Source organism: Mauremys reevesii, linkage group 9 (assembly GCF_016161935.1).
Source record: "Mauremys reevesii isolate NIE-2019 linkage group 9, ASM1616193v1, whole genome shotgun sequence".
In the NCBI taxonomy this organism is placed as follows: Eukaryota; Metazoa; Chordata; order Testudines; family Geoemydidae; genus Mauremys; species Mauremys reevesii.
In genome coordinates, this window is record NC_052631.1 from 90,849,697 (window position 1) to 90,870,625 (window position 20,929).

The 20,929-nt window shown below is 45.1% G+C and overlaps 1 protein-coding gene across 5 annotated transcripts in view; it reads left to right on the top strand.

Moving 5' to 3' along the window:
* The window catches only part of SEPTIN6 (septin 6), a 42,529-nt gene that overhangs the window by 13,029 nt on the left and 8,571 nt on the right, over window positions 1–20,929 (top strand). For all 5 annotated transcript variants that reach the window (XM_039487935.1, XM_039487937.1, XM_039487938.1 and 2 more), the window contains exons 3-9: window positions 5,994–6,189; window positions 7,560–7,746; window positions 8,037–8,198; window positions 16,654–16,750; window positions 17,071–17,239; window positions 18,861–18,993; window positions 20,057–20,247. In XM_039487935.1, coding sequence (XP_039343869.1) covers window positions 5,994–6,189; window positions 7,560–7,746; window positions 8,037–8,198; window positions 16,654–16,750; window positions 17,071–17,239; window positions 18,861–18,993; window positions 20,057–20,247 — 1,135 coding nt within the window. The remainder of the gene's footprint in view (window positions 1–5,993; window positions 6,190–7,559; window positions 7,747–8,036; window positions 8,199–16,653; window positions 16,751–17,070; window positions 17,240–18,860; window positions 18,994–20,056; window positions 20,248–20,929) is intronic.

The window sequence follows — 20,929 nt, forward strand, 5'->3', positions numbered from 1 at the left end:
CCTTTAGATCTGTGGTCTTGATCAGAATGGGTTCAACATAAGGAAGCTGCTTACAATACAAGAGTGCTCCTGAGAAGAGGAGAGGGAAGTATATTGTATGGAGTTTTCTGGATTTGGGGTCAAATTCTGCCTTCACATGCACGTAGGCATCTCCTTTTGATTTCAGTGGAGTTGTGTGCTCATAACTCACAGGAGAATTTGTGTCATTGAATATCAAATTAGCTTTCGAGCCAATAGGAGTTCAGTCTTTGTCTCATTGCCTGAAAACCTACCGATAGTTGGTTTTTTGTTTTGTTTACTTCATCATTGTTTCACCTGCCTGGAAATGGCCGCTGCCTGTCACTTGATGGCTTCAAAGTACCTCCTTTGAAATGATACTCTCTTGAACTGATTCCTCTTTTGTCCTCAGGCTCCTGAATGAAGCAGAACCAAAACCGCACACAAATTACAAGGGATCTCCCTACAACAGGCTGGCATAGAGATAGTGTGTGTGCTGGGAAATCTTCCACACAGACATTATTTTGTTACAATGGAACTTTGGAAGTGGAGTAAATATTCTAGAATAAAATCACTTTTATTCTGGAACAGTGGCCATCTAGGAGCTTTATACTAACAGCTATAGCAAAATAATTGTACCAGATTAGCTATGCTGGGAAACTTCCCCATGCAGACAAGCCCTAAGGGAACTATTGTTCCCCTCTCCACAGGGAATGGTTTTATCATGCGGAATTGCCTTGGTGAACCCTAATGTAGCATAATCTCTTTAACAGGTAGTGCCTTGTTTAGAGATTGTAGTCTACTTTCCTAGTTTACCAGAGTGTGTGTGGAGGGGAAGGGGGTGGAGGAAGCAAAGAATTGTCTGCTTTTGCTTTAAAAGACTTTTTTATTGGAGGGGAAATGCTCACCCCAGCGACTAGGCTTTTTTTTTCTTTCTGATCTCTTGCTGCAGATCAGCACTTGGAAAAGTGGTGTCCTGGCTCTGAAAACCTTTGTTCTGGTAGGGCCAGGGAGTGCCACCCTTGGCAGGCTATGAGTTATCAGATCTAAAAACTCACTAGCCTCTCGGTCTGGCAGTACTTTGGTACTGGTGCGGGATTGAATCTAGCAGCCCCCAGGTCTCGGACTGGTTTATTTTTCAGTCCTTGAAAACACTTTGATTTAAAAGCTAAAATTCATTCACCTTTCATGTGTTTCTCTTGCTTCTTTGTGCCAGGCTTGCCAGTTATCAGGGGTATCTGTGCTCCTACTGGGCCTTCTGCTGAAGCTGAATTTGTGAAACGGTGTTTTTTCACTGAAACTACCAGGATGTCGCAGGCCCAGGGCTGTGTGTTGCAGGATCAAGGAGAAGATGGTTTGTTAGGGGAAACTGCTTAAGAAAGCAGAAATATCTGAAATAATTTGCAAAGCAAAATATCGACCGTGGCATGGACTAATGACTAACGCTTGAGACTAGGGATTGGTTCTGTGCCTAATGCTGCCACCCACTCGTCGTGTAACCTTGAGCAAATCAATTCCCCTCCCTGTGCCTCAGTTTACCAATCTGTAAAAAGGGAGAATACACTTGTAAAGCTCTTTGGAAGCCTTTTGTGAAGGTTGCTACGGAAGTGGAAAATATTGTTTTATTGCAATGCAACTGCTGGTCAGTTCAACTGCTTTCCCCTTCCCCCACCAAAAAAATAAATAAATTAAATTCAGCCATGCTCGCCGCTGCTGCTAAGTGATGCATGCAGTATATTCAAAGTCATGTTGCTTTTGCTTTTCAGTAGGTGTGCAGGCTGTCAGAGCTTCCTGATACAGCAAATTATAACAATGGCAGGTCACCACGACCTCCCTTTCCTTTCCCTAAACTAATTCCCAGACACGCATTCGGGGTGGAGGGGCAAAGACTGCTGGAGTATTGCATGATCCTTAGAGACATCTTCCAATACTGAACTCTGGGTGTGTGTAATCTTGACATCAGGCAGCAGCTTCTCCAGTAAGGATCCTCTTAGTATTTTCACACCATAACACTCACAGTAATAAACCTCCCTTCATCCCCATCCATCGTTTCTGTTTTCTGGAGAAGATTCTAATGCCGTCAGCTGGAATGAGCCCATACTAGTTTGCCTCTTGTCCTTTTTACCATACCATCTGTTCCATCTGGACTTCTCTCTCTGTATAAGAAGCAATTGGCACCATTCACGTCTTCTTGCCAGCTGAAATTTCCCTCCATGCTGGGCAGGAACTCCTGAGAGATCCAGTAAAAAGCCTTCACTTTATCCCTTGTTCATTTTAAAATAGCTTTGTTCCCTAGTTTGTCAGACGTCTTTTAAAAATAGCAGAGTTCCTTAAAAACTTAAAATGATTTGAAAATCTCATGTCATTTTTTACATTAATGCTGACCCCTCGGCTCGTCTTTTGTATTTCTCCCATCTTACACCAAGAAATTCATTTCTCTCTTGTTTATAGTCAGTTGTGCTTTCAGATTCTTAGTGCTGCAGTGTTTGAGTTTTTAAACATGGCAGGGAAGTATTTATTATTTAAAAAACTTAAATCTTCATTTTATTTACACACACACACACACACAGTCACTCGTGTTTTTGGTTGCAGCATTTCCATTGGTGTTAGTTTTATCGTAAATTTCGGTTAAGTTTTATTTGGTGGGTGTCCCTTTTCAATCAAAATACAAAAAATTGTCTTAATTGGGATTTGAAAAGAAAACCTACGGAAACCGATTTAGTCACTTTCACATTTATAAGATTTTGTTTTTACAAAACCTAAATTTGTGTGGATCTAAATTTACTTACATTGTCCCTGCTTAAAGCAACTGATACATGATTTTATGCTGCACCATTGAAGTCAGTGGGAGCTTTCCCATTGACTTTGATGGGTTCAGGATTAGGCCCTGTATTTTTCTTTTGGTTTTTATTACTGAAGACACTGGCTTGAAAATGTGCTTTTTTAAGGGGTCACCTGCTTCTCCTCCCACGTGAAGTCACACTGACACTGCAGTCCTCCATCTGCTGTGTTGCAACCAGATTATATTGATTTTAGGTGAGCGGTAATTAGTGGGTGTGGGCTGTATAGAAGCAAAGTTCTTGTTTTTGTCCAAAAGCCTTTACTGCTAAAGAGTGAGGGAAGGGAGACAGCAAAAAGGGATGACTTAATATCAGCATTATTTCTAAATGGCTTTCCAGGGGCATGGTCAGCTATTTAAGGTTTACCGAATTTTAGACATGACCACTGCTGGTACACGAATGGGGAAATGCATAGTAGGGAAGTGTGTACTAATGGGAACAGTGAATGCGTTTCCTTATTTTTCATACACGGTGTTCACCGGGCACAGGTTCTGTCTAGTTTCTCTACTCTCCCGATCCCGAGTCGTCTGGTTGAGCATGTTCCCATTGAAGACAGTGGCAAAATGCCCTTTCATTTCAATGAGAGCAGGATTCAACCCTTGTTTGTTGTACCATGCATGCTTCCTGACTCCGAGATTTCTCAGGGAGGCTGGCATCCATCTGAACATGCATGCTGCTACTTCACCATTCTTATCCCACCAGTAAACGCTGTACAGCTTGGCAGGAATTGCTAGAAATACCACAGCCTTCGCAAAATCTGTTTAGATTTTCTTTTTTTAAACTACCATCTTCCTGGAATCCTTGAGAAAGTCCTCGTGGGGTCATAACAGGCATCTATTTGTGCTTTCTGCTGTCTTCGCTCTCAGCGGATGTCTTGAAATCCTGATCTGAATTCTGGAAATAGTTGCTGCGCTCAGCCATGCTTCACATATTTGCTCTCTGTTTGGCTCCTACATTGGGGCTGGGCAAGCAGGTGCCCACAGAGAAAACATTCTACTGCAGCCTGAGTGAAAATCTCCTGCTATCTGTTTTCACCCCATGTGATCCGGCCCTTTCTTTTGGGTACTCCTATTCCGCCCTCAGGCTGATGTGATTGTCAGCCAGGCAACTCAGGGAGCAGCTGCACGCTCAGTTGTAGAGCGTTGGTTCCCGGTGCCCTCTTCCTTTAGGGCAAATGGTCTTTGCTCTGCAGTACCACAAACTGTGTCAGTGCATTAATGTAGCACAAAAGATAGTGCTAATAAAAATGTGTATGGCCACAACCGGGATGTTGTGTTTTAGCCCATTTTCCTTTTGATTTTTGTGCTAATTCTTGTCTAAGGTTAGAGTGTGACCAGCAATCAAATTAATGAGCAATCCTGATACTTATCTTTGCATGTACTGGTAGGTAGGTATGTGAGGGAAGCTGTTGTTACCTCTCTTTCTCTCTCTCCAGTAATATTTATACACTCTTTCAATTTTAAAGTTGTAGTGAATTCGGGTGTTAGAACTATAACCCTGGAGATCAAAGGCCACTCTGTCCTCAGAACAGGTAGAGTGTGGTCACAGCAGTGAAGGATTTTCCTGTGCTGCCTGGCTAATATACAGTACTTCAGCTGTGTTCTGGGGGAGTCGCCTTCAGGGCTGCAAAGGTAATTGTAGGCCCTTAGTAGGGGGTGGCATACAGAGGTTCCTTAAGGAGGAAAAAACAGACAAGTAACATTAAATGCAAGTCTGGTAACAGGGCTGCAACACACTTATTTCTAAAAATGGCATGGCTTTTAAAAAGTGAACATGCAGAAATTAGGAAGCATCTCCTTCTCCTGAAGTTAGTTTGTGTTTTGGTTGTGGGGTGTGTATGCGCGTGCCTGCCTCCCTCTCTCATCGTAAATGCCCCAGCAGCAGAACCTCAGCTTATCAGGCTCGGCAGTGAGCCTTTGCCACGGTGCCACAAAGTGGGCAGGGTCCGTTAAGCTGCTGAAATGTCAGCAGGTGCCAGTTGGCAGGCACAACTTTTCAGCTTTCTTGCTCTAAAACTTAGCCAAGTCACCGGTCCTCAGGAAGAAATGTTCACAGGTTTTAGCATCAACTCTGTCATTTCACTAACTTTTAAAGCTAACTGCATGGCAAAAATGTAGTCAGAGTTGGAAGTAATGCGTATTTTTTTTCTCTCTCCTCTAATTTTGGAACACCTGAATTTAGCTTCCAATCTACTGTTGGATAGTTGCGAACTATAAGGAATTTAGGGGGATGGAGCGGGGAGGGAAACCACTTTGGCCAGAAAGCTGTGTGCATCTAAAAACCAGTGGGAGTGGGGTGGTAATGGAAGCAGTTTTACCATCAGAAGAGGCTATAGTAGAAGTGTAGGCTACACTTGGAACTGAATGCATAGATCTCTTGCTAGAATGTGTGGTAGATAAGTTTGGGTTAAACTCTGCAATACAGCCAACTTATGTACCGGGAGTTGTCTGTGCTGTCCAGGTAAGGTAGTGTGCTCGGGTCTTGGTAGACTGGATCCAAGTTGCGGTTCAGTATTGTGGAAGCAGGTTTCAAAATATTATTTTTGTAACTTGTACTGCCACCAGTATGTTAGGACCCAGGTTCAGCAGGCAAGGTCCCTGGCCAGGCAAGCACCCTGATCCTGCCACTGGATCTTGAGTCTAAGTATGTAGATCACATGTGCACTTTAATTCTACAAGGGGTGGGTTTCCATACTTCAATTGTAGATTCTGCAGAGACCTCTACAGGGAAGTGACCAGAGAAGCTGCATGCTGGAGAGGATGCTGCTGTCTGGAGAATATTCTTCCTCTGTTTTGGAAATGAAGTTTCTAATGAGCTCTGTGTTTGACAGTGACAGTCTCCTCTATGCTACAGAAGAGTTCAGTTCAAGGCACAGTGCTGGGACTTGTGCAGGGTCTGAATGCTGCTTCCCCTGCCTTTTCACCTCTTTCATGTCCAGGTTTTAATGATCTAAATAACACTGTGCAGTCCAGTGGCCAGCGAAAACAGGCCTCCCCTTGTACGTGACTTTCTGCTCACTGGACAGTTCACTTGGAGCATGGGTTCTGCTTCCATCTGTTGAAATTTCACCCTGCTAACTTTTCTGACACTGATGGGCTGACCTATAAACTCTGGTAAAAATGTTTTACCACTTGTTCTCTCTCTTTTTTTTTAAAGGGGAAACTGGCCTTGGTAAGTCCACGCTGATGGACACCCTTTTCAATACTAAATTTGAAGGTGAGCCAGCATCTCACTCTCAGCCTGGAGTTCAGCTGAAATCCAGTACCTATGACCTTCAGGAGAGCAATGTTGGTCTGAAACTGACCGTTGTGGGCACCGTAGGCTTTGGGGACCAGATCAACAAAGAAGACAGGTAAAGAAAAGGGGATGAGATTTGTTTGTAAGTGGGTGTTTTATTGTCTGACTTAACCAGACAGAGGTTCCCCATCTGCTCCCTAGCCTGGCTCCACCCAGGCTGGTCCAGGTGGCTTTGAAATGGAGGTGCCTTCTCACATCTTAGGAATCACATTTTAAAACCCATCTCTGCCCTGCCCTGTTTGGAATGGGATGGTGGAGGGCGGGCAGTTGGCCGTCTCCGAAGCCTACAGAATGTCCATGCTGCACGGCCAAGAGACAGTGCTCATTTACTGCAAGCTGTGTCTACCCGACTCAGTACCCCCCACTGCATCCCGTCCATTGGAGGCCTGAGCTCCACCTGTCTAAAGAGCAGAGAGAGCTGAGGCATTTCCTCACTTGCTGTCTTGTGCTCCAGCGATGCAAACCACAATTACAGTCCAGTGGCTGCTTGTCTTCGCTGGTTGCTGGCAGTGGTTTTTCAAACAAGGTTATGTGATGTGCCCCTAGTTAAATGCTCTGTGAGAACTGGTCTGGTCTGTGGCAGCTAGCTTCCCAATGCCCGTAAACAGAGTGGTACAAGTGTACATCCATTCTTAGGATTTAAGAGCACTAGAGCAGTGTGCTGATCACAGAAATAACCTCCTCCTAAATTGTAGCTTTGTACAGAGGCTCTGTGGATGGTTTTACTTTGACATTTTTTTTTTTTAAATAAGCACACCCTTTCCCCATCTTGGCCATTAAGTGATAGTCACTCTCTTTATGTAGTGTGTCCGGCACTCAGTATTCCAAATCGCTTTACAGGGAAACTAAAGGAGAGCATGTTGCGGGAAATGGACTCCTTGCTATAGGAGGAATTGAATGAGTGGTGGTGTTGAAAGCCATCCCAAGAGAGTAGAAGTGCAGTTAAACCCATGGAACTCAAGGCCACATGACAGTAAGGAGGCCAAGACCTTATTGGGATTCCAAAAAGGATTAGACATTTATATGATTTAAGAATAATATCCATAGTTATGTGAGATAAGGATATAAACCCTCATGCTTCAAGGCATAAGTTGACAGACCACCAAGTGCCATGGGTAAAAAAGGAGCTTTCCTGTAGGCAAGTTATTCCATAACCATCCTTTCATGAGGTTTCTTGCACGTTCCTCTGAAGCATCTGGTACTGGTCTCTGTCAGACAAGGTACTGGACTAAGAGGACCGTTTGGTATGGGAGTTCCAATGTCCTAGCACAATGCAAACTGCTTACAAACAAGAAAGTTTCACAGGAGATTAGGTGCTGCCCTGTGGGTTAGTAACCAGTGGATGACTTTTCTAATAATGGAGCGTAATAAATGGACAATGCTCTGTATTGCAAGGTGTACAGTTCTTTTCTCCTCCCCATAAAGCTATAAGCCCATCGTTGAGTTCATTGATGCCCAGTTTGAAGCCTACTTGCAAGAGGAACTGAAGATAAAGAGAGTCTTGCACAACTTCCATGACTCCCGTATCCATGCCTGCTTGTACTTCATTGCACCCACAGGCCATTCCCTGAAATCCCTGGACTTGGTAACGATGAAGAAGCTCGACAGTAAGGTAGGGGGCAGATCACCACAATCATCTATTCCTTTTCATCTGGTTACTCTTCTAAACTATGTGAAACCTCACTAATCTGTCACGGGGCTCCTCGCCACCTCTCCATCCCTCATGCTAGTGCAGATTAGCGGGGTCCCATGTAATATCCTGCAGCATTACTGAGAAGACTGCATAGTACACACCTGAACTCTTCATGTGTACCTAAGATTTGTTGCCAGACATGGAAATTGCTCTTTTTGTGATTGTGACTGAGTGAAGACCAATCCCTTTTATCCCTGCGTTCCTTTCAGGTCAATATCATCCCGATCATTGCCAAATCTGATGCCATCTCCAAGAGTGAGTTGACAAAATTCAAAATTAAAATCACAAGTGAGCTGGTCAGTAACGGGGTGCAGATCTACCAGTTCCCGACAGACGATGAATCGGTGGCTGAGATCAACGGGACGATGAATGTAAGTAACAGAGCAGCTGTGATTCATTCAACACAGGGCTGATTTTGATCTCCACTTTGTTTTATTCCACTCTAAAGAGCAATAAGAAGATGCTGCTGCAATTTTATGTTTATAGTTCAGTTCAATCCAAAGTGTGTTGAACAGCCAACTCTGCGGCCAGTCTCTGTGCTGTTCTAATCCACTCGTTCTCCCAGTTGTCCCTGGAGTTGCAAGGTAGATACAGCTTGAATTTCTAATATTAAAAAAACAAGCAGAATCGTCTCTTCCCTCAAAATATCCTTTAAGGCCAATTTCATACTTCCTTTTAATGTCTTATGTTAGTTTAAAATGTGCTGATACTGCATGTTATTTTAAGAGATGCACTGTTTTGAAGGTGGGGAAAGGGGTTGGTTTTGTTCTTAAAGTGACAGTTTGGGCCAAATTCATTTGTGGGGGGGAATTCCATTGTATCAGTGTAATTTCACCAGGGATCAATTTTGTGTGTGCGTGTGTGTGTGCGTCCGTCCGTCCTCTTCCCCCTCCCCTCCTGCCCAGACTCAGTAGTCTGGTTGCTCCAGATTCAGAGCGTGATGGGCTGAAAGGCTCTCCTATCAATTCTGGCATGGGGGGGGTGTTAAAATCTACCCCTCCGCCCTGCCCCTCTGACTCTAGTCAGCTGTCCCTGCACTTTGCTAATATGGCTCCCCATCGATGTGGGATGAGGGGCTTTGTTAGCGTCAGGCAGTTGGTTCCCTGAGGACGGGCGCCTTTGCAGGAATGGAGCAAAGCCTGTGGAGTGTGTGTCACTGGATGTTAGGGGAAGACCAGAGGGGTCCATCCTCTGTCTTTTCAAAACAACTCCTCTCTTGAGTTACATAAACTCATCCCAGGCCAGCAGAATCCCGGCTTTATTTACCACCTCTCTGACTGGCCAGTCACAGTTGGAAATAATGTATCCTTTTAGCCTCTTTGCGGCTGTCTTGATGTGTGTATGCTGCAGCTGCTGACAAACAAATGGAAGGTCAGGGCAGATGGGTAAATCTGGCCCTACTACATGAGTGGAGTTCTGGAATACGCTTTATTGAGATCAGTGTTGTCTGTGTTAGACACAGTGATGCATTCATACCCCTCTGCTGTTCTCCACCCCCACCCCATCTCCTGGGTCTTTTGCCCAAGCGGTTGGTACTTTTGTATTCTCGTTTCTTGCAGAGTCGTACATTTTTCTGTGTCTTCCTTCTCATGTTGCCACATCTTTGCACAACAATAACTCCCCTTGCTGGCTCTGATCGCTCTGTGCTATGCCTTGATGCTTTCACAACCAGAAGCTCATCTGGTTGGGTTGTTTAACTGCTCTGCAGTGGAGGCGCTTTGATGAAGGTGGCATGTTTTTGGCCACAACAAGAAGGCAGAGGGACTGTTGCTGGAACTAACAGTCACAACGGTTCCCCTCCCCAAAAGGGTATGCGGCACATTAGCTTTGTCCAAGTAACAGCTCTTTCTCTATGGCTCAGAGATTCTCCTGTGCAGCTCTGGATTTCCAGTGTAAAACACCATGATGCAGAGAGGGGCCAAACTTTCAAAAATGCAGCCTTACACTGCCTCTCATGGGCACCTCTTGCACCCACAAAACTTGTGTTGGCAGTTTTTGTGCTTGTGGTTGAATTGTGGCTCAGACACGAGAATCCGTGCCACTCTGTCTGAACACAGGGCAAACTGTCCCTGTAAATACCTTGGCCCTCTTGAAAACTGACACCCTCATGTTCTCGTCTCCTCACATCTGTCATTTTCTGAAGACTTTTGATGGAAAAGGCATTTTCTTTCCAACAGTATTTGGACAATATTTTCTCTGGCTTTATATAAGGAGAGCATGTGAAAAGGAGCCAGCATTGCAAAGGGTTGGAACACAGGACAGGATGTTGGAGAAACCTGGATTGTGGCCCAGGCTCTGACACTGGCTGCTTCATGATGTTGGGTGTGTCACTTAACCTCTGCCTCACTTTCCCATCTGGATAATGTCTACCTGGAAAAATGTGATGTGAAGTGCTAAGAATGCGTTATTAGATAGGTATGCTACCTACTGTGGCTGCTTTCTGTATTTTCTGTTGTGGTTTGATCTTGCCATTTGAATGGTTTTGCTGTTGGATCTCACTCTATGCATGGATCCTCTTGCTATGTAAGATTTGAAATAATGTTGGGAAAAGGTAGACTCTGAGAACTGCTGATTGACAGAGGAATAGCCACCACTTTCTTAGTAATGCCTAGGTCCATGGTTAATATCCATCCATCTGTTCCTTGGTCATTTCCATTTCTCTTGAATGGGAGTTGCCATCACAGATTTTAAATGGACTGTAAATTGCCAGCGGCTGAATGAAGAGAGAGAATATCCTATTTAAATCCTCACATTAAACTGACAGAAATCATAATTTCCAGGTGTATGAGGATTAATGATTATACAGGAAAGAATCCAAATTTGATTCATCAATTTGATTTATCAAACCTGGGGAAGATGCATTCTAATCTATTTTATTAATTGCATAAAATGAATTTGCTTAGACTTCAGGTGATGGAGATAACCTGGCAGAGTGATTGAAACCCATAATAATAATGCATAAGGCAAAAGCAGAGAGATTCTTTACTCTTAGAACAGAAGAAGATGAGCCTATTTGAAAGACTTCCCTAAAAGAACGGGAGGCTTTCCATTCCTTTTCTCATTTCTTCCCAGATCTATATACCAAGGGCAGAATTAAGTTTCTCTTAACTATCTGATCATTCATATTTGTGCAAATCAAAACCCTCCTGAACTGGGAGAATCAATTAATCCTTATATCGATGCTGTTGCTGGGTTACTTGATTTGATCTGGAGGAATTGACGGAGCTGCTTGCTTGTTTAGTGTATTTTTAAAATGTTTTGTCAAGAGTGCCAGGAGCATGGCATGGGCCACTCTGTTATGATAGTTTGTAAAAATCCAAATCAACTAAAATTAGAATAGCGAAGGAAGCTACTTTGCACTTAAGATTAAAATAACAGACAGATGATAAAATAGTTCAAACAGATGGTGTTCTGTCTTGTGGGCAGAGCACGGGATTTTGAGCCAGAACTCTTGGGTTGTATTCCTCCTTCCATCACACGCTTGTTTGATGACTTCAGAAAAGCTAGTTTAGTTTACTCATGGTAGAATGGGGATAACACTTGCGTACTTCCTAGGGATGTTCTGAGGTTTGATTGTTTGTAAAGTGCTTTGTGTTACTTAGATGAGAGAGAAGTTCAAAGGATTTTAGTAAGGGTATGAGCATTCAGATTTGGTAGTAGGCAAACTTATAAAACCTCCGGGTTTGTTATCAGAAAGCAAAGAGCCAAGAAGTTAAATGTAAAGCACTACTCTGATGAGAGAACATTAGATCTGAAAGATGCAGGATATCATAAGAATGTCCTTGTGAAACAAATCTGAAGGCTCATTGGATGAATATTACAATCTTTCTGAATTGACTCTTTCCAAGAAGCTCGGTGAAAAGCTGGGAGCCAGCTCTGAGACTTCTCAGGCTCGTAAACTACTAGCACTGTGCAGTAATTGCAGTTTATAAACTGGGCATTGTGAAAGAACAACTCTGACTGGTGGCTCGAGAGTCTGTGTGTTTCCAGCATAATTGCACAAACTGGCACCCAAAACACTTCCTCAAGGCAGTAATGTACCTTGCAGCTTGAGATAACCACACTTCTCACTTGGTCCTCAGCCTGGTGCTGCACAGCATGCCGTGAAACTCATAAGAACCATGCACCACTGCTGACGTGAATGGCAAGTTTTAAACAGGACTTGGGGAATTAATAGAGGTCAAAGTCATGTCAGAGCAAAAATAATCACTGTAGCCTGCGCTACCCCTGTGAAGAACATTTAATTGGCAGACATTTATAGAACTATTGTATTAGCCAAACTGGTCTCCTTCAGTTATCCAAGTCTCTCTAAGCTGGATGTCTCAGTACTTAAGTTTTTGATCAACTATTGAATTGGAAGCCACGGATCTAGTGCAGTTTCACACACACTGTGCCACAGAAGAACAGGAATTCAGACAGAAACTCAGTATGCTGGCGCTCCCAAGCAAGGTTCTCAAAACATCAGGAGACCATTCTAAAAACAGCCAACCCAATTGGTCATCGGAAGATTGAACCTGCTTCAGAAAGGGTGACCAACATCCAGCAATGCAGTGCCTGGACTGTAAACATGTCCTGTGTGGTGCCCAGCCAGACCTTCTTGATATCTGAACGTCAAGCAAATCAACGGCAAAAACAAAGGGGTGAAAATAGGCCAAGTGAGTGGTGGTTATGAAGATCCTAAAAAGCCAAAAGCACAGGTCCAGGAATTCTTGTGTAGCATCCACCAGGCTGGGAACAACAGAAATGCAAGAAAGAACTCAAGATGGGAGCCAGTAGACAGTAACAACCTAAAATAACTAGTGGGTTATTGAAGGGAAAGAGTCAGCAGCAGGAAGCATGTCAACTGTAATTTATTATATACATATACACACTCTCTCTTTCTCTCTCATGCTCAGAAATACAGTAACCAAAAGAATGACACCAACATGAGAATCCACCTTGTCTTCATGACTAAATTCAGGCCAGCTGTCCAGTGGAAGGCTCTCAACTGCCTAGGAGATGGTGTCACAGTCTCTGGAAGCAGTATTTTCCAGTCCTGGAAAGACACCTGTAGTCTCTGCACTTTAAGTACAGAATTTTCTTTGACAATTTCTAACCGTTGTACTTCAATGTGGACTGGCGATGACCCGTACCACGTCGACGAACTCAGCGTAAATGCCTAGATAGGCTAAATGCCACATTCTGTTCTTAGTTACGCCACTTACATACCTGCAGAAATATCGTCAGTTATTCTTGATTTATGCCAGTGTAACGGAGGGCAGAGTTTGGCCCTTGATCTAACTTGTTAGTCTCTTTTAGTCCGGTTACAATTTTATCTTTTCTTTCTAATATTCTTTTTTGGAAGCTGTGTTTGGCTCTTCCTACACAGTGCTGTGGGAAGCAAATTTCCCATTCATAACCTTGTAGGTGGTAATATCCTGTTTTTCTGGGCAGTTGCTAATATGAATTCATTCCACTTCCGTGTGTAGATGTTTCCCCTTTAGGTCTCTGGACTGTGTGTGTGCAGGGGGGTGTTTGTAATTTTTCTGTCCGAAAAGCCAAATACATTTTAAATGAGGACACAAATGAGTAACTGTTTGTTTTCTTTCAATGTGCAGCACTGTATTTCCAGCTCTTTATAGTTAGCTGATCTCCAGCAGATGTCTTGATTTCCAGCTGAGAGGCTGGAGCCTTCCCTTTGGCCACTTTGCTTCCTAAAGCTCTCTGTACCCTCATGCAGAGGGAGTTGCACCTCAACATAATGGGCCCATGTCCGTGCTAACTTATCCTCAGCCCGTTGGTTTCGGTGGGAGTGTAGAGGTGTCTGTCTGCCCAGAACATCCTCAGGGTATTGAATGATTGCATGGTCCAGCAGAGCTGAGAGTATATCTCAGCACTCAGCCTTTGTTTTATACAGCACACCTCTACCCCGATATAACGCGACCCGATATAACACCAATTCTGATATAATGCGGTAAAGCAGCGCTCCCCGGGGGGAGAGGGGGTTCGCACTCTGGTGGATCAAAGCAAGTCCGATATAACGCGGTTTCACCTATAACGCAGTAAGATTTTTGGCTCCCGAGGACGGCGTTATATCGAGGTAGAGGTGTATATTCGTGTCTTCACTATTCTGACTATCAGGATGAGAGCAGTATGGCCCAGGAGAAGGCTGCGTGGCTCATCTTAGTCTGTCGTGGATGCTCACAGGCACTTTCATAGTGTGTGTTTGTTAGTTTAGTTAGTAGACTGGTTTAAACCCGACGGTTGTAGTTCCGATGTTACTGACACGCGCTGGTGGAAAATAGCTTCTAGTCCTTTGTTTGACACTCAGAGCATTAAAATGACCAGGAACTCAATCCTGCTCCACTCAAGTCAACAGGCGAACTCCCATGACGGGATCAGTCACGAACCTACTAGCTGTTCTTGTGCACCACTGTGCCCACCTCCACCTTTCCTGGGGATCCTCAAGGTGCAGAGATTCCCCCCTTCTTACCTGCTCACTTTCAAAACCCTGTGTCACGTCTGACCATCCGTCAGGTCGACTGGGGCTGGCTCTGGTTCCCTTTGGAACTGATGCTTGATTCAAGGAGGGTGCCAGAGAATGGGGGGCTGGTGCTCCCTCCCCTTCTCTAGCCTGCTCCCCCACGATGCTCGTATCTCCCGTCTGCTCGAGGATTGAGGGGCAGATCTCTGGTCTCAGGCTCTGTGTGTCAGTGGGTGGGATAGGCTGGCTCTAATAAAACCCTGTCAACTTAAAACCAAATCTCTCCACATTCCCCTGTCTTGACTCTTGTCACTAATCCAACAAATTTTCAACCTACTTGTGAGCTTAAATCCTTATTCTTTATTCCTGTGAGCAAAGCCAAGGTCATTGATCTTACTGGTGTAATTGGTATCCCGAGGCTACGTTAATTACTCAGAATTCAGTGCAGCTTAGTGGCTCTTACTAGCAAATGTCACTGCGTGCTATCCAGCATGTGGGGCTGGGGAGGGAGCAGAGGAGCTGGCTGCTTATTTTAAACGATGAAATCCAGAGTGCGATTTGTTCTGTGCAGAATGCGCTATAATCCTCTACCCACCCCCCCGTCCACCCACTTTTCAGATCTAGTTTGTCACACAGCAGACAGAATAATGTACTAAGAGAGCAGCATTTTTAGTTCAGCTGCAGAAGTTTTTCTGGAAGGCTTTAGAGAGAGGGATGGATTGTACCTACAAGCCGCTGACTCTTAACATTTATAGAGCTCTTTACGTTTTTCAACCTTTCATCCGCACGGTGACCCTTTGAGGTTGCAAAGTTTGGTCCCTGTTTTACAATGGGAAGCTGAGACTGAGAGGTTATGTGGCTTGCGCAGGGTCACCGAAGGAATTGGTAGCAGAGCTGGGGATAGACCCTGGAAGTGCCTGGCTTTGAACCCTACACTCAGTCTACTGGGCCATGCTGTGTTCTATTACTTGGGGGATGCCAATATCCTAGAACGAAAAGATGGGTGAAATACTCAGATCTCTCAGGCTTGGGGTGGAAAGCAGCCTCCATTAACCTTTTTGGACACCTGGGCGGTGAAGGAAAAACCGTGCTCCAAAGCCTGAAAACTGGGACGGCAAAGACAAGTGGCCATGTAGAGAGGATCACTCTGAAGTTTGCAAGATGTGCAAGTGCAGGGGGAAATGTGCATTCTTTGAAGGATTAGCAGGCAAGATGGATGCAGTTTAGGATTGCTTTAGCTGGATTAATCCCTGTCTTTTTCCAAGCCAAGTCCCAGAGTCCATGTGCTTATAGGAAAATTGAGTTAATACATTCAAGCTAATCAGAGCACCACTTGGTTTCTCCCACCTTTGTGCTATTCCAAAATGTGTCTCCTTGGTTGTCCCCCTAACTTGACCTGGGAATCTCTCCTTCCCTCTAGTGTGGAGTGAGTCAGTTGCTGCCATTGAGTTCATGAAGTGTGTTTATGAAGCAGCCAACGGCTGAGTGAACAGATCAAAAGCTGTTAGAGAATCTAGTTTGATCAAAAAGCTCTCGTGTGAGACTGGAGCGCTCTGAGGATTGGTGATGGGCAGAGCCTTCTATTTCTAGGTTGCAGGTTCAAATGCCACGCAGGCCATGATAACTGCAGGTAGTTGCCATCTTGCTGGTTTTATGTCAGCTCCCAATAGCTACTTGCCCACATCGAGACAAACCACCACAACTGGCATCTTGGCTGGCACGCTTGGTGCAGAGGCCAAGGTACGAATGGGAATGGAGACTGACCTACCCCCATAGACATGAGGGTCCCGTCTGGTCAGGATTGAGACGTGTCAGCAGGGAAGGCTGCTTCTGTTCTGTTACTAATGCGCCACAGAACAGCCTCCAGGACTTTTAAGATGGTCACGTTCATGAGTACTGAGTTGTCTCTCTCATGTCACTCACGCGAGTGTCTTAAAGAGGGGAAACGCGTGAGAGCTGAAAAAAGCAAAGGAGGCTCTGAGAGGTCTCTTGCTGCTTCCACACCCCCGCAGCACTAACTCCTCAGGCAGAGCAAGCCTGTTAGGACAAAAGCAGAGTTGGTCACAATGCAGCTAGTTCAGCTCGCTTGAGACTTGGGGAGTGTATGTCTGGCAGGAGGAGCCAAGTAGTGAGTAAAGAGCAGTAACATTAGCAACAGAGGTCCCAAAAGCCCTTCTTTGTCTTGGCCTGGGGCCACTGCCCCACCCCACTTTAGTGACTGGGCTTATGGGATGGAAGGGAGACTTAACTGGTGTCTTGGGGCCTGTGTTCAACAACGTCTCGCTTGGGAGCTGTGGGTAATCCCGACGGTTTAAGTAGCCATAGTACAAGGTGACTAATACTGACCTGTTGAAATGTTTCAGGCCCACCTGCCGTTCGCAGTGATTGGCAGCACAGAGGAGCTGAAAATAGGAAACAAAATGATGAAAGCCCGTCAGTATCCATGGGGCACGGTGCAGGGTGAGTGCTGCTCGCTGGTTGTGCTGGGACCATTCTCCCCAGAGTCAATGTGATCTCGTAGGTGGAAGCACGATTGAGTCCCTGTCAGTCCCCTGCTATGGCTCTGCTACTGACTTGGGCATCTCCGTGCCTTAGTTTCCTGTTAGGGATTACAGTCCATATCTTTCATTTTTATAGCTGTGGGGGGCTCCTCTTAAGAGAAGGTGCTTTCAGTGCCAGAAAGGGTTATTGAAGTCCCTTCATGGGGTTGCGTAAGGCTGAGGGGTATATGGAGAAGACCTCTCTCTCTCTGTGTAACTCCTTCTCACAACTTTGTACAGTTGAGAATGAAGCTCACTGTGACTTTGTGAAGCTGAGAGAGATGCTGATCCGCGTGAACATGGAGGATCTTCGCGAGCAGACCCACACGCGCCACTACGAGCTGTACCGGCGATGCAAACTGGAGGAAATGGGATTTAAAGACACTGACCCAGACAGCAAACCATTCAGGTATGATCCCTGGAGCACTGGTTGTAGGAGAGAAAGGAGCTGGAGAGAGAGACGGTGTGTTAGTGCTCTGTGACCTGGTTCTGCAGGAAACTCCAACCTCCTGAAGTGTTTGATCTTTGGAATCTTCACTGGGCACTGTGCAGCCCGGCTGATTTCCCCTCCCTCCTGGTCAGTAATGAGTGGGAGAGTAACCACCACAGCTAGTTAACCCCTCAGTGTGGGCCCACCCGAAGTGAGAGAAAAGTGCGGGAAGTAAACAAATGAAGGGAGGATGCAGATGGGGTGTGAGTGACATGGGGGGACGGGGGTTGGGGAGGAGAATGCTAGACGTTAGAGAGCACTATGGGAAATAATCTCTTTATGAAACTGAGGAGTCTTTTGCCCCATGGGAGCCCCTGCTAGGCATGATGTGGTGGTTTCCCTTTGAACAAATGTCCATCTGTAAACCCTTTGGTTGACTGATTTGCCAGTCTGCTCGCGCCAGTGTCCAGAGGTGGTCTCTGCTGTTCTTTCCACCCAGTCATGGCTAAGCTAGACCTCTCCTACAGGAACAGCAGAGACCTGGGGAGAGGCTAGAACAGAGGTCGGCAGCTTTTCAGCAGTGGTGTGCTGAGTCTTCATTTATTCACTCTAATTTAAGGTTTTGCGTGCCAGTCATACATTTTAATGTTTTTAGAAGGTCTCTTTCTATAAGTCTATAATATATAACTAAACTATTGTTGTATGTAAAGTGTGTGTGCCACTGAAAATCAGTTTGCGTGCCGCCTTCGGTACACGTGCCATAGGTTGCCTACCCCTGGACTAGAACAATCAGGTGGTGGTCCTTGGAGGTAGAGGGCTAGCCAACTGCTGCATCAGAGAGGATCACTGTGGCTTGTTAATTAAACCATGAGGCTGGAGAGCCCATCCATTCAAGCCCTTTTAATATATGGCAGTAGTATGATAATGCGCAGAGCTAATGATGACATGGAAGGAAAGGCCCTTGGCGACGTATGGATTAGCAAGCAGCGTGTGAAGGATTTGATGGTGAAGATCTGAGCCAAAGCCAATTGAAAGCCTTCCATTGACCTCCAAGGGCTATGGAGGTGGCCCTGAAATGGAGAAGTGGGAGAAGGAAAATAGGACTGGGTGAGGAGGAAGGTGGGGCAGAGATGGGGGAAAAGCAGCACAAGAAAAAAGTGCTTGATTCATAATGGGGGTGTGAGAATCTCATAGCATTGGAATGTTTGAAGCACTCGATCTTCTCTGAAGCAAAGTCAGTGCTCCTGCTCCCAGCAGGAGGCCTGAGGAGCGTGTGGTACTGGGGCCTTCATTGGGCGACGACTGGCTGTTCTTTAACAGTCACTCAGGTTGCAAAATGAGGCAGACCTAATGTGCCGAATGTGGATCTGGAGTCAAACTTCCCCAGCGTCCTGCGGGGGTTGGGAGGTGGGTTTTGAGTTGGCCCCTTCTCTTAAGATGACTGATGGCATTAGAGCAGCAGGGTCAAATTCTGCACTGTCATGTGCATTCACCCCAACCATTACCCTCATGGATTTTAATGGAGATGCACAACATGAGAGCAGAATTTAGACCACTGATTATTATTGGTTTTTTGGTTTTGTTTTGTTTTCCTCCTTAGCTTACAAGAGACTTATGAGGCCAAGAGGAATGAGTTTCTGGGGGAACTGCAGAAAAAGGAAGAGGAGATGAGGCAAATGTTTGTCCAGAGAGTCAAGGAGAAAGAAGCTGAACTTAAAGAGGCCGAAAAAGCGGTAAAGGCAGCTCTGTCTGGCTCCAATCTCATCCGCTGTTGGGAGCATTAAATTTACCTCAACAAAGTTGGTGCTGAAATTGCCATTATGTGTAGAGAACATGGCCTCACTTCATGGTGACTCTCAGTAAAGAGAGAAGGGTCCAGATTTGGCTCAGGAATGGAGTGTGTTGTGTCTGTTTTATGGGGGAAGAAATCAGGTTGTTACATTTGCATGCCATAGGGAAAATGCAACATTCTTCCATTGTGATGGCTACCAGACAGCACCATAAATAAGTGCACCACTTTCACTGTGCTATGTCTGTCCTAGGGAGAACTTGGACCCGCTAGTTCAGTTGTGATCCCTGGTCCGTTCTCCCATTTGCTTTCCTGAACTCCCCTCCACACTGCGTGAGTGTGTGCCAAGATGCAAGGAGTGAAACTGAAGCCTTGAAAGAAGCTGAATCCTCAGTCTGTTTTCTCCATGAGCAGGGAATTTAAACACACAATTCCCTGAGCATCATAAGGGGAATAAATGCTGTAGTGTGATGGCTTCTGAGAATAAAGTTTATGGCATGAAATAGCTGTAATCCATTTCTCGCTGTTAGAGCCGAAAGCCTCTAATTAGTTAATTAGGTACTTAAGACGAATTTAAGAAATAACTAAAAGATCCCATTAGAAAGTAAAATAAATGGATTAAAATAAATTAAAAACCAAAAGTTGACAGCTACTTTTTGTAACTAAACAGTGCCTACCACTTATCCCATCCCATCCATACCTTTCTCAGTGACATATTCATAAAATATTGTCTAGACTGTAAACATTTTGGGGTAAGGACTGTTTACCACTCTGTCTGTGTAGCAGAATAGGAGCCGTAGGCATTACTGTAATAAGCATGTGATTTCCATGGGCTGTATAACATGTTGTTATGAACCTGTGATGACAGTCTCATAGCATCCTAATCAGTTCCCGCAGGGAGAGTCAGATGAAGGAAGAATCAATACTGTACTTCAGTGTTCTCTGGAATAGAATGGCTGCTAATGCCTTGTTCTCCTTTGATGATCTGCCCCTTTTTGACACTCTAGCTGCATGAAAAGTTTGATTGTCTCAAGAAGATGCATCAGGATGAAAAAAAGAAGCTGGAGGACAAGAAGAAATCTCTGGACGACGAAGTCAACGCATTTAAACAGAGGAAGACGGCAGCTGAATTGCTCCAGTCTCAGGCCCAGCAGGCTGGAGGATCACAGACTCTTAAAAGGGAAAAGGAGAGAAAAAAGTAAGTGGCTAACCTGGTGTTTGCTTCCTGGTAATGATTTTTCTTTATTAGTTTCTAGAGGTGAACTGGGTTCTCTTCATTTAAACCTCTCTCAGTACCATTTCTCACTCAGCAGAACCCGGCATCCCTAAGGGCCAACTTTTCAGTGAGACAAACCTTCAGCCCCTAGTATGGCTGAATAATAGCTTGAAGCTGTTGACCATTACATTTCATCTTGAAGAGCAAAGAACCCAGTGCTAACTAGGCGAGGTAATGTTGTGATTGCCACTAGCCAATGAGTGCCTTAAACCAGGCCTACTCGGGTCTTTCTTTTTTTGGGGTAGGATTCAGCTGTCTTTCCCTCTCTGTGCCATGTCATTCAAAAAAAATCCAACCTGATGTGATGCTTGTTCAGGGACCTCCCATGTTGGCCTGTGGACAACATGTGAGCACCATGACGGGAATGATCTCACGTGGTCTAGAGAGGTGCAAGATGGGTCTCGTACAGAGCTCAGTTTGCCATAGTTAGGTATAAAAGCAAGGAGAGCCCTGTAGCCACTTGAAGGTACTATGCATCTAGAGCACGGCTTGAGCGGTGGATGTATCGAAAGATGAACCGATGAGCTTCTCTTCTCTCATTAACCTGTTTATTTAACTCCGTGATACTCAGACTGAGGCTGGGAAGCCGCAAATGGCGCTTTCA